This window comes from Staurois parvus, unplaced genomic scaffold, assembly GCF_062004578.1.
Source record: "Staurois parvus isolate SC_StPar_1 unplaced genomic scaffold, SC_StPar_1.0 ptg001316l, whole genome shotgun sequence".
In the NCBI taxonomy this organism is placed as follows: domain Eukaryota; kingdom Metazoa; phylum Chordata; class Amphibia; order Anura; family Ranidae; genus Staurois; species Staurois parvus.
Window position 1 is genome coordinate 2,782,936 of NW_028319112.1, and position 12,929 is coordinate 2,795,864.

Consider the following 12,929-nt stretch of genomic DNA (forward strand, 5'->3'; position numbering starts at 1 on the left):
AGCTTAGTAAATGATTGAAAGCTTCACTTTGCAAAGAATACCCAATCATGTGCAATAGAAATTTAAAAAACATCATTTTTACTTTCACATGATTGAATGATTGAAGTCAGCAGAGCTTTTGCTCATTTACTAAACTCTGGAGCAACTGCTCATGCAGAGTGCAACTACATATTGAAAAGTGCACTGTCTATTTTCCTTTAGTAAATAAACCCCAAAGTTTTCATGTTGCCTGTGTGCAAATCTCCAGTTTACTGATTCAGAATCCAGAATATGCTAATGTTACAATCTCAGTTGGGAGACTTCTCTGCTATTGAAAGACTTCTCTGCTAAAGTCTCCAGAAGTTACAAGACGTTAGTAGCTGTTTCAATAATCATTAAACTGAAGATGATAAATAAGTAATTAATATATACTGTACAAGACTTGGTAATCCTTCATGCTAGGCCAAACAGCAGGCATACTTCCAAAGGGGTCTTCAAGGTCTACTTTCCATAGGGATGGACAATGGCCTTGGATCTGTATAGCACCCTGCAGCCAAACCAGGTGCGAGGTTCAGGTTCAGCTCCCAGGGATTTACCAAAGTTGCATGGAACTGAGTGCTCTTCTATTTTTTTTATTAGAAGACGGCAACGTGTCGACTGAAAGGATGAAGAATCTGAAGTAGAATAATAAACTAAACCAAGAATCATTTCCCCATAAGGGAACAGCGGTCCATTACTTTAGGACCCTAGTAAAAAACTGAGGACACACGGAATAGGTGATAGGCGGACACCCAGGTGGTATGTCCTCAAAAGCTTTACCAGTGTCCAGTCACCTGAAGGTACCAGCCTATAACTCATGGTATTTGAATATCAAGTCATGTACTGGACAATTAAGATATGTAATTATTATAATACATAAGACTTGATAAACCTGTATGCTAGGCCAGGTAAGGTTTCTTTTCTTCGATTATTTCCAGTAACACTATGATCGCAGCAGAACCTGTTTCCAACTGTAGCAACACTCAGCTGTTCAGACTTGAACCCAACAAAGCCCTGGATCTTCACAGGAGTCTGTAATACAACTTCAGACACATGGAGTGCAGCCACTCCAAGAACATATATATATATGGTGGTTGACCTGGCCCTAGGCTGTAGCATTGTTACATGAGGATAAATGAACATAGGTAAACATTCTACTACACAGTGCTGCTATGAAAGGGGGAACCTTTTGATGACAGGTACTACAAATGGCAACTGTCTTCTAAAGTTATGCAAAAGAAGAAATATATACTGAACCTTTGGAAGCCCTAATTAATTAGAAATGCATAGATTACTGGAGATAGTTTACATACAACATCATCCACTTGACTGTCCAGCTGTCAAACCAACTTGTTAAACTAATGTGTGCATGTCAATGCACCTGCTTAAATAGCAGTCTTCAAAGTCCCCTTGTCTCTTCTTTAACACCAACATACAGGTTTCATTGCGCTATCAATATTTCCTGATACAAATGAAAGCCTGACACCATTCAGGCCTTCAAAGGAAACTCTTAGGCATACTGAAGACTCAAAGCATCTTTCAAGTTAAATGTATGCAAAGAATCTTTATCAAAGAAAATTAATAAAATCCATATTGAGATAATTTTATAGAAAATGATTGAAGTTTTAACCCAAGAAAGGACTCTCTTATTTTCGTATAGCTTAGTATAAGAACTTGTCAATCACGATTAAGCGTTTTGGAATTGGAATCCCTTTGAAATGCAGCTGTTTCTTCTTTAATTGTGGAAGTGGACGCGGAAGAAAAGAAAGGTCTGGTCTTAAAGATGAGCAAGGAATACAAACTAGCTCAGGATTAGCTGTCGAGTTCAAAGGTCGCTAATTACACTAAGGAGTTCCCAGACACAGGGAGGACATTAAACAGGTCATGTACCAAACTGGGGAAACAGACCTTGTCTTCAAAAATGTATCTTAAAGTGACAGATTTTGAGACAAAATCAAAAGCTTTTTCAGTAGGGTGACAGGGACAATGGATGAAAAAGAAGGTTTTTTTTTGTATTGTGCAACAGACAGAAGAAAAGCAGAAGATCCTGAAGGTGGCACCAGACAGTTGTTCCGACTGTGTACCGGAAACTAAGATGCCCCATGTGGGACAAAAACTGTTTCATGGCATTCACAATGCACATTGTGTTTTGATTAAAAAACGTGTGGGACCCATTGGGTTTGTTAGTTGTAAGGTCCAACTAGCTGTGTTTTAAATTAAATCTGTGGCTGAGAACAATCCATCAGAGCCTTCCGACACAGCTGGTAAATTTGTCGAAGAATGCCATTGTGAAAATGGTTTCAGAACTCTAGCAGGTTGCCATCTAAAAAAAAAAAACCTGGAAAGACACCAAAGGCAAAAGCAGCTCACTACCTGCTGAATACCTAGATAATTACAATTCAAAGTTCACAAGGGCTTTCCGTTCATTACCTAGGATATGGTTATGCTACGATGATAAAATTATCTATTTCTAAGGAACCAAACCTACACAATAAACAAAGACACTGAACTTGTTTCTGTGGTCTTTTTGCCGAAAATTTTACTAAAATGACTTTGCTGCTGTCTGTGATTTATTTATTAATATGAAGCTATGGTTTGCTACTCAAGTTGGTCATAGCACCATAAAATGTATTTTGTTGATCATTTAATGATCAGGAAGGATAAAACATTGTAAACATTTTGTCTGGCCCTCCTCTAGATCAAATTAGATTTTTGATTATTTAAATTACCAGTAAAAACACAGAATGTTAAGAAGATGTTGGAGAGTTATATCACTGAATAGTTATATAGGTCCTTCAGGAACACCAGTCTCCAGGTGATGGTCCCAGGTCTAGAGACTTGATGTGGATACTTTGAACAGGTTTCCTTATTCTCTACTGGATTTTTTTTTTAATAAAGGTTATTGCAACATGAATAGAGAAAACTACTTAATTAGTGCAGAACAGAGCCTGAAAAACTATGACAGTGAATCCCCAAGAGCTATTAGTGGCCAACAATGTAACATTTGTGGTCTCGGTCTATGTGTATATACTGTACATGTGTAAATACACCAGTGGTCCCCAACCTTTTTGGCACCAGCGACCGGTTTAGTGGCAGCCAATTTTTCCAGGGACTGGGAGAGTAGGATATTCACGGAGTCGATCCTCAGACCCCTTCACACCACAATCCCCCATTACAGCACAGTTCCCTCTTTACAGTGCAGTCTCCTTTACATCACAGTGCCACTTAACAGTGCAGTCTGTAAAGGGGCACTGTGATGTAAAGGGGGCTGCACTATAAAGAGGCACCCTGATACAAAGAGGACTGTACTGCAAAGTGGCACTGTCATGATTACAGTGCCCCTTTCCAGTGCAGTCCCCTTTATATCACAGTGGCCCTTTACATTACAGGGCCCCTAGCAATCACAGCCCCCATTGCAGTGCCCCTTGCAATCATGGCTTCCCTTTTCCTCTCTGACAACACGGATACCCCTTTAAAACTCTGTCCTGCACAGTCCTACCTTTGGCAGGGCATAGGCAGTTATCTGCCTGTGTGTCCTCTTCTGCAACCCCTGCCTGGTCACCAATGTCATCCTTTCAGCAAAGCAGAGGGTGGGGGGAGCTGCAGATCTGGATGGAGGGCGGGAGTTGCCCAACTTATCACCAGCCTGTTAATATGAAAAGACTCCTGCTGTCAGGGCTCCGGGTATGACCAGAGGTATGTGAACTGACGCAGGGAAACGCAGGCTTCAGATATGTTATAAACAATATAATTTATTAATACTAACAATACAAAACGCAGTGCAATACTAAAACATAAACAAAATGCAAACGAACCAAACCACCCACAGATAACAATACATACAATGCAAGCGTAGTCAGGCAGGCCGGGTCAATAACAATCGGGCAGGTAGGAACAGGAGGAGCAGGCAGAGAGTAGTCAGGTCACGAGCCGGGTACAGCAACTAACAGGCAGGTAGGTACAGGGGGTCAGGCAGAGAATGGTCGGGGTCACAAGCCAGGGATCAAACAGGAGAAGTCAGCAGAGGTCAGGATCAAGCAGGGTCGGCAACAAGTCAGTCAGGCAGGAACAGGAATGCAGGTAACAAGATACAGGGGCCCATGGAAAAACACACACCAAGGCACAGACTGCAGGTCTTGCCATCCCTTAAATACACCTCCATAATCAGCTTCAGGTGTTTGGCTGACTGCAGGGTTGAGTCTCTGATTGCTGAGAGTACCCGCTGGCCAGCCCTGGTACTGCAGCCCACAAGGCAGGTGAGTCCCACCATTACTGGCAGGTCCATTCCTGACACCCGCTCTCTAAGCAGATCTCCAGCTGCTCCCATCCTCTGCCTTGGTGATAGGATGACATCAGCAACCGGCCGGGAGATGTGTGAGAGGACACACAGGCTAAGTGGCAAAGCAGGAGGTGAGCAGCGACTGCGGTCTGTGATAGTCCTGCCTGGACCACGGTTGCCACTCACTTCCTGCCGTGCAGCCCAGTCATAAACAGGCCATGGACCTGTGCCAATCCAGATAATGGATACATCCCCTGATGTATCCATTATCTGTGTACTCCATACAGTCAATGATTCTCATTGCAAACCAAAGTTGCCAGATGCTACAACCAATCATGTTCCAAAATCATTTAAATATGCTCAATATTATTATATATATATATATTTATATTCATAAAGTATTCAACTTTGTTATTATGCAGCCAGATAATATATTTGTTTAAATTAATTTTTCCCTTATAATCTACACTCAGTACCCCATATTGACAAAGTGAAAACAGGATTTTATAAATGTTTGCAAATGTATGAAAAAGGAAAAACTGAAATATCACATTGGCATAAGTATTCAGACCCTTTGCAACAACACTTGAAATTTAGCTCAGGTGCTTCCAATTTCTCTTGATTGTTGCTGAGATGTTTCTACACCTTGATTGGAGCCCACCTGTGGTAAATTAAATTGATTGGACATGATTTGGAAAGGCACACACCTCTCTATAAAAGGCCTCACACAGTTGACAATGCATACTGTATCAGAACAAAAGTCATGAGGTCAAGAGGAACTGCCAGCTGAGATCAGAGACTGGATTGTTGCAAGGCACATATCTGTGGAAGGCTACAGAAAATGTCTGCTGCACTGAAGGTTCCGAAGAGCACAGTAGCCTCCATAAATCTCAAATGGAAGAAATTTGGCCAGGTGGCCAGCTCTTGGAAGAGACCTGGTTGTGCTAAACTGAGCAATTGGGGAGAAGGGCCTTAGTAAGACAGGTGACCAGGCGATGGAACAAGGTTACAGAAGGACAACCATCACTGTAGCCCACCACCAATTTGAGCTTCATGGCAGAGTGGCTAGATGGAAGCCTCTCCTTAGTGCAAAACATATGGAGTCTGCAAAAAAACACCTGATGGACTCTCAGACTGTGAGGAACAAGATTTTCTGGCCTGATGAAACCAAGATTGAACTGTTTGGTCTCAATTCTAAATATTATGTCTGGAGAAAACCAGGCACTGCTCATTACCTGCACAATGCCATCCCAACAGTGAAGCATGATGGTGGCAGCATCATGCTGTGGGGGGTGTTTTTCAGTACTAGGGACTGGGAGACTTGGCAGGATTAAGGGAAAGCTGAATGGAGCAAAGTACAGAGATATCCTCAATGAAAACCTGTTCCACAGTGCTCAGGACCTCAGACTGGGCTGAAGGATCACTTTCCAATATGACAATGATCCTAAGTACAAAGCTAAGACAACAAGTGAGTGCTTGGAGACAACTCTTTGAATGTTCTAGAGTTACCCAGCCAGAGCCCCAACTTGAACCCTATTGAACATCTCTGGAGAGACCAAAAAATGGCTGTCCACTTGACTGAGCTTGAGAAGATTTTCAGAAAAGAATGGCAGAAAATACCCCAGTACAGGTGTGCAAAGCATATTGCGTCATACCCAAAAAGACTTGAGTCTGTAATTGCTTTCAAAGGTGCTTAAACAAAGTAATGAGTTAAGAATCTGAATATACAAGTACATGTGATATTTCAGTTTTTTCTTTGTAATTAATTCACAGACATTTCTAAAATGTTGTTTTCACTTTGTCATTATGGGTATGGGCAGTTTAGATTAAGGAGAAAAAAAAATGATTTTAAACAACTGTAGTATCAGGCTGCAACATAACAAAATTGAAAAAAGTGAAAAGTGCCTTAATACTTTATGAATGCACTATATACTGTATATATATATATATATATATATATATATATATATATATATATATATATATATATATATAGTTAGGTCCATATATATTTGGGCACAATTTTCATACTTTTGTCTCTGTATACCACCAGAATAAATTAAAACAAAGCAATCAAGATGAATTTAAAATTCAGACTTTCAGCTTTAATTCAAGGGGTTGAACATAAATATCAAGTACAAATTTTAGGAACTGCAATCATTTTTATACACTGTCCCTCCATTTTCAGGGGCTCATATGTAATTGGACAAATGAAAATAATCATAACTAAAATGTTAATTTTTAATATTTTGTTGCCTTTACTGGCAATGACTACCTGAAGTCTGGAACCCATGGACATGACCAAAGTCTGGGTTTCCTTTTTTCTGATGCTTTGCCAGGCTCTAACTGCAGCTGTCTTCAGTTGTTCTTTGTTTGTGGGTCTTTCTGCTTTTAGTTTTGCCTTCAGCATGTGAAATGCATGCTCAATTGGGTCGAGATCAAGTGATTGAATCGGGCATTGCAGAATATTCCATTTCTTTTCCTTCAAAAGCTCCTGGGTTGCATTTGCAATGTGTTTTGGATCATTGTCCTTCTGTACTGTGAAGCGCCGTCCAATCAACCTTGCTGCATTTGGCTGAATCTCGGCTGACAGTATATCTCTGAAAACTGCAGAATTAATCCAGCTGCTTCTGTCTTTTGTCACATTATCAATAAACACCAATGACCCAGTGCCACTGGAAGCCATGCATGCCCATGCCATCACACTGCCTCCACCATGTTTTATAGATGTCATTGTGTGCTTTGGATCATGAGCTGTCCCAAGCCTTCTCCACACTTTTTTCTTCCTGTCAATCTGGTAACGATTAATCTTAGTTTCAATTATCCTAAGAATGCTTTTCCAGAACTGGTCTGGCTTTTTTAGCAAAGTCTAATCTGGTTTATGAATGGTTTTCACCTTGTGGTGAACCCTCTGTGAAGTCTTCTCTTGATTGTAGACTTTGACAAGGAAACACCCACCTCCTGGAGAGTGTCCTTCACTTGTCTGGATGTTGTGAATGGGTTTATCTTTACCATAGAGAGGATCCTGCAACCATCCACCACTGTCGTCTTCCGTGGACGTCCTTGCCTTTTTATGTTGCTGAGCTCACCAGTGCGTTCTTCTTTCCTCAGAATGTAGCAAACTGTTGATTTGGTCACTCCTAATGTTGCTGCTATCTCTCTGATGGATTTGTTTCCTTTTTGAACCCTTACAATGGCCTGTTTTACTTGCATGGACAGCTCCTTTGAACGCATGATGTAGGTTCACAGCAACAGATTCCAAATGCAAATACCACACTTAGAAATCAACTTGAGACCTTTTACCTGCTTAATTGATTAAGAAATAATGAAGGAGTAGCCCACACCTGGCCATTGAACAGCTTTTGATTAAACGGTCCAATTTCTTTTGGTCCCTTGGAAAAGGGGGGATAGCTACTTTTTTAAGAGCTGTAATTCCTAAACCCTTCCTCCAATTTGGATGTACATACCCCCTTTTTTTTACTAGTTTAGTAAATGGAGTGAAACTGTGACTTCTAGCATCCAATTATGAGCAAAAAAAAAAAATCCAGTTTTAAATTTGCTTTGCATGTGATTGGGTATTCTTGAGAGAACAAGAAAATGTTATCTTCACCTCATTCCCAAAGTTAGGTGAAAATTCAGTTTGCAAATGCTCTCCTCCTTTTGTAAATCAACCAATATGCATGCCACTTTTCTAAACCGATGATCTTCCAACTAGCTTTTTCCTTCAAACCTCTTCAAACATGCATTTATTGTTTTTCTAAATGAAAAAAAAAAAAGAACTAAAAAGACACCAAAATACACGATAAAGTGTATTTTATTGGACAGTTTCTTCAGTAATTTACAAATACAGCAGACAACAATCAATCAAAAAATGATCGGCACAAAACTGGTGCTGGTGCTTTGGAATTCCATATATAATAATCTGAAGAGATTAATTCACGAGCTGAAACACAAGATGTCAAACAAGATTAGAAGGCAGTGTCTGGACTGGAGTACCAAATACGATATCTTGTCTTTATAACACATGTGCTGTGCCCTACATTGCTACAAACAGTGCAATAATTATTTAAGCTACAAATCTGTATTGATCAAGAAAAAAACAAAACAAAAAAAAAAAAATATACATATATACACTATATTGCCAAAAGTATTGGGACACCCCTCCAAATCATTGATGCAGGTGTTCCAATCACCACCATGGCCACGTGTATAAAATCAAGCACCTAGGCATGCAGACTGCTTCTACAAACATTTGTGAAATAATGGGGCACTCTCAGGAGCACAGTGAATTCAAGAGTGGTACCGTGATAGGCTGCCACCTGTGTAATAAGTTCATCTGTGAAAATTACTTGCTACTAAATATTCCACGGTCAACTGTTAGTGGTATTATAACAAAGTGGAAGCAACTGGGAAGAGCAGCAACTCAGCCATGTAAAATGACAGAGCGGGGTCAGCACATGCTGAAGCGCACAGTGCGCAGAAGTCGCCAACTGTCTGCAGAGTCAATAGCTAAAGACCTCCAAACTTCATGTGGCCTTCAGATTAGCACAACAGTGTGTAGAGAGCTTCATGGAATGGGTTTCCATGGCCGAGCAGCTGCATCTAAGTCTCACATCACCAAGTATATTGCAAAGCATTGGATGCAGTGGAGTAAAGTACTCCGCCATTGGACCTTAGAGCAGTGGAGACATGTTTTCTGGAGTGACGAATCATGCTTCTCTGTCTGGCAATCCAATGGACCTGTCTGGGTTGGTGGTTGCCAGGAGAGCAGTACTTGCCTGGCTGCCTTGTGCCAAGTGTAAAGTTTGGTGAAGGGGGATTATGGTGTGGGGTTGTTTTTCAGCAGCTGGGCTTTGCTTCTTAGTTCCAGTGCAGGGAACTCTTGAGGCGTCAGCATACCAAGACATTTTGGACAGTATAGTGTGTATATATATATATATACACACACACAGTGCTCAGCATAAATGAGCACACCCTTTTGAAAAGTAAGATTTTAATCAGTATTTCAATGAACACTAGAAACATTCGCAGAATTTTGGCAAAACTGAGTGTTATAGTACATTTGTTTAGCTCATTACATGAAAGTAAGAATAATAATATAACTTAGATTACAAAGTCTTCAGTTTTACTCAAATTAGTTGATGCAAAAATGAATACACCCACAAAAACAAACTACTACATCTAGTATTTTGTATGACCTCCATTATGTGTAAGGACAGCACCAAGTCTTCTAGGCATGGAATGAACAATTTGGCGACATATTGCAACATCAATCTTTTTCCATTATTTGAGAATGACCCCTTTTAGAGCCTGGATGGAGAGTGATGCTCAACTTGTCTCTTCAGAATTCCCCATAGTTGTTCGATTGGGTTCAGATCAAGAGACATACTTGGCCACTGAATCACTTTTACCCTGTTCTTCTTCAGAAATGCAACAGTGGCCTTAGATGTGTGTTCTGGATCATTGCCATGTTGGAAAAGTGCATGACGACCAAGGACACGGACAGATGGTAGCATCTTCTCTTTCAGTATAGAGCAGTACATCTGTGAATTCATGATACCATCAATGAAATACAGCTCCCTGACACCAGCAGCACTCATGCAGCCCCACAGAAGGACACTGCCACCACATTTCACTGTAGGCATCATACATTTTTCTTTGTACTCCTCACCTTGGTAATGCCATACAGTTTTGAAGCCATCAGTTACAAAAACATTTATCTTGGTCTCATCACTCCAGAGCACAGAGTCCCCGTAGTCTTCTTCTTTTTCAGCATGGGCCCTGACAAAATCTAGGTGGGCTTTTTTGTGCATGGGCTTTAGGAGAGGCTTCCTTCATGGATGACACTCATGCATGCCATTCCTCTGCAGTGTACGCCGTATTGTGTCACAGGAAACAATCACCCCAGTTTGGCTTTCTACTTCTTTCGCTAACTGCAGTGAACTTGCATGGGGATTTTCTTCAACCCTTCTCATCAGAAGATGCTCCTGTCGAGGGTTAACTTCCATGGACAGCCTGGATGTCTCTCTGAAATGGTTGCAGTTCCATCTTTGGTAAATTTTTGTATAGCTTTTGCTAAAGTATTCTGACTGATAAGTAAAATGTCGCTGATCTTCTTGTAGCATTCACCTTTCTTGTGTAAAGAAATTATTTTCTTTCTCAGACCTTGTGACATTTCTCTTCCATGTGGTGCCATTACTGACAGCATGAAATGAGAAGGGGTTTTCTTTGCTAAATATTGCCCTTTTATAATCAACTGTCTGCTGAACACCTGCTAAATGAATAGACTCACCTGTAGCTGAATTCTTGTTAATTAGGATTTTGTTGTCTAAAATTTAGCTTTGCTCCTCAGATGTTTATTGGGGTGTATTTATTTTTGCAACATAGTCTTGAATTAAATTATTAGGAAAAATACTTTTTTGTGTGTGCAAATAAACAAATCTTGTTTGCAATCAATGGCCCGCATTTGTGGGAGTATTTTGTAGTATAGTGACCCATAGAAAATGTTGATTCTTAAAGGAAAGTAAAGGTTTCCTGACAAATCTGTTGGGGTGTACTCATTTATTCTGAGCAGGTCCATAAAGACATGGATGAGTGAGTTTGGAGTGGAGGAACTTGACTGGTCTGCACAGAGTCCTGACCTCAACCCAATAGAACACCTTTGGGATGAATTAAAGCGGAGACTGAAAGCAAGGTCTTCTTGTCCGACATCAGTGCCTGACCTCACAAATGCACTTCTGGAAGAATGGTCAAACATACTCATAGGTACACTCCTAAACCTTGTGGACAGCCTTACCAGAAGAGTTGAAGCTGTTATAGCTGCAAAGGGTGGGCCAACTCAATTTTGAACCCTACGGACTAAGACTGGGATGCCATCAAAGTTCATGTGTGTCTAAAGGCAGGCGTCCCAATACTTTTGACAATATAGTGTGTGTGTGTGTATATATATATATATATATATATATACACACACACATACACAGTATATACAGTTGTGTTCAAAATAATAGCAGTGTATTGAAAAAAGTGAATAAAGCTCAAAATCCTTCTAATAGCTTTTATTTCCATACACACAAATGCATTGGGAACACTACACATTCTATTCCACATCAAAACATGAAGAAAAATATATCAAATTTGTGTTGTTCCTCTAAAAAAATTGAAGAAAAGTGAATATTAGACTGTTCAAAAAAATAGCAGTGTTTGTATTCTTCTTTATAAACTCAAACATTCACTATATAAACTGAAAAATGTTTGAAGATTTTGCTTTCCTCTGAATCACTTAATTAATATTTCATTGTATAAGCACTGTTTCTGAGAACTGCTGTACATCTGTGTTGCATGGAGTCAACCAACTTCTGGCACCTGTGAACAGGTATTCCAGCCCAGGATGATTGGACTACATTCCACAGTTCTTCTCTATTTCTTGGTTTTGCCTCAGAAACTGCATTTTTGATGTCACCCCACAAGTTTTCTATTGGATTAAGATCCGGGGATTGGGCTGGCCACTCCATAATGTCAATCTTGTTGGTCTGGAACCAAGATGTTGCACATTTACTGGTGTGTTTGGGGTCGTTGTCTTGTTGGAACACCCATTTCAAGGGCATTTCCTCTTCAGTATAAGGCAGCATGACCTCTTCAAGTATTCTGATGTATTCAAACTGATCCATGATCCCTGGTATGCGATAAATAGGCCCAACACCGTAGTATGAGAAACATCCCCATATCATGATGCTTGCACAACCATGCTTCACTGTCTTCACAGTGCACTGTGGCCTAAATTCAGTGTTTGGGGGTCGTCTGACAAACTGTCTCCGGCCACTAGACCCAAAAAGAACAATCTTACTTTCATCAGTCTACAAAATGTTGCGCCATTTCTCTTTAGGCCAGTCAATGTGCTCTTTGGCAAATTGTAACCTCTTCAGCACATGTCTTTTTTTCAACAGTGGGACTTTGCGGGGGGCTTCTTGCAGATAGCTTGGCTTCACATAGGTGTCTTCTAATTGTAACAGTACTCACAGGTAACTTTAGATCTTCTTTGATCTTCCTGGAGCTGATTGTTGGCTGAGTCCTTGCCATTTTGGCTATTCTTCTATCCATTCGAATGGTAGTTTTTCGCTTTCTTCCACGTCTTGTTTTGGTTACCACTGGATAAAGAGAAAACAGGTGGCGCACACACCTAGTGCATTATCCAAGGTTTATTGTAAAGAGTAAAAAATAATAAAAACATACTCACAAACGAAGCATGTATCTAAAAAGCATAGAAAAATGACGATGGCCACAACGGCAGGCAAGGTGTCCTCACTGTCAGTGCGGTCAAATTGCTGACGCGCTTCGGGGACGAATCCCTTTCCTCAGAGCTAATGACCAGCTTCTGATGCAGATGTGTAACGGATGAAAAGTAGGAGCCTTGCTGGTGAGCAGAGGCTGGTCATTAGCTCTGAGGAAAGGGATTCGTCCCCGATACGCGTCAGCAATTTGACCGCACTGACAGTGAGGACACCGTGCCTGCTGTTGTGGCCATCGTCATTTTTCTATGCTTTTTAGATACATGCTTCGTTTGTGAGTATGTTTATATTATTTTTTACTCTTTACAATAAACCTTGGATAATGCACTAGGTGTGTGCGCCAC

At 40.6% G+C, this 12,929-nt stretch overlaps 1 protein-coding gene across 1 annotated transcript in view; it reads right to left on the reverse strand.

The window, feature by feature from the left end:
* Positions 1-6,376: 6,376 nt before the first annotated feature.
* AP5M1 (adaptor related protein complex 5 subunit mu 1) overlaps positions 6,377-12,929 on the reverse strand; it is a 59,792-nt gene continuing 53,239 nt past the window's right edge. The window contains exon 9 of the mRNA XM_089661143.1: positions 6,377-8,240. Within this exon, the coding sequence (XP_089517269.1) occupies positions 8,158-8,240 (83 nt within the window). The 3' untranslated portion in view covers positions 6,377-8,157. The remainder of the gene's footprint in view (positions 8,241-12,929) is intronic.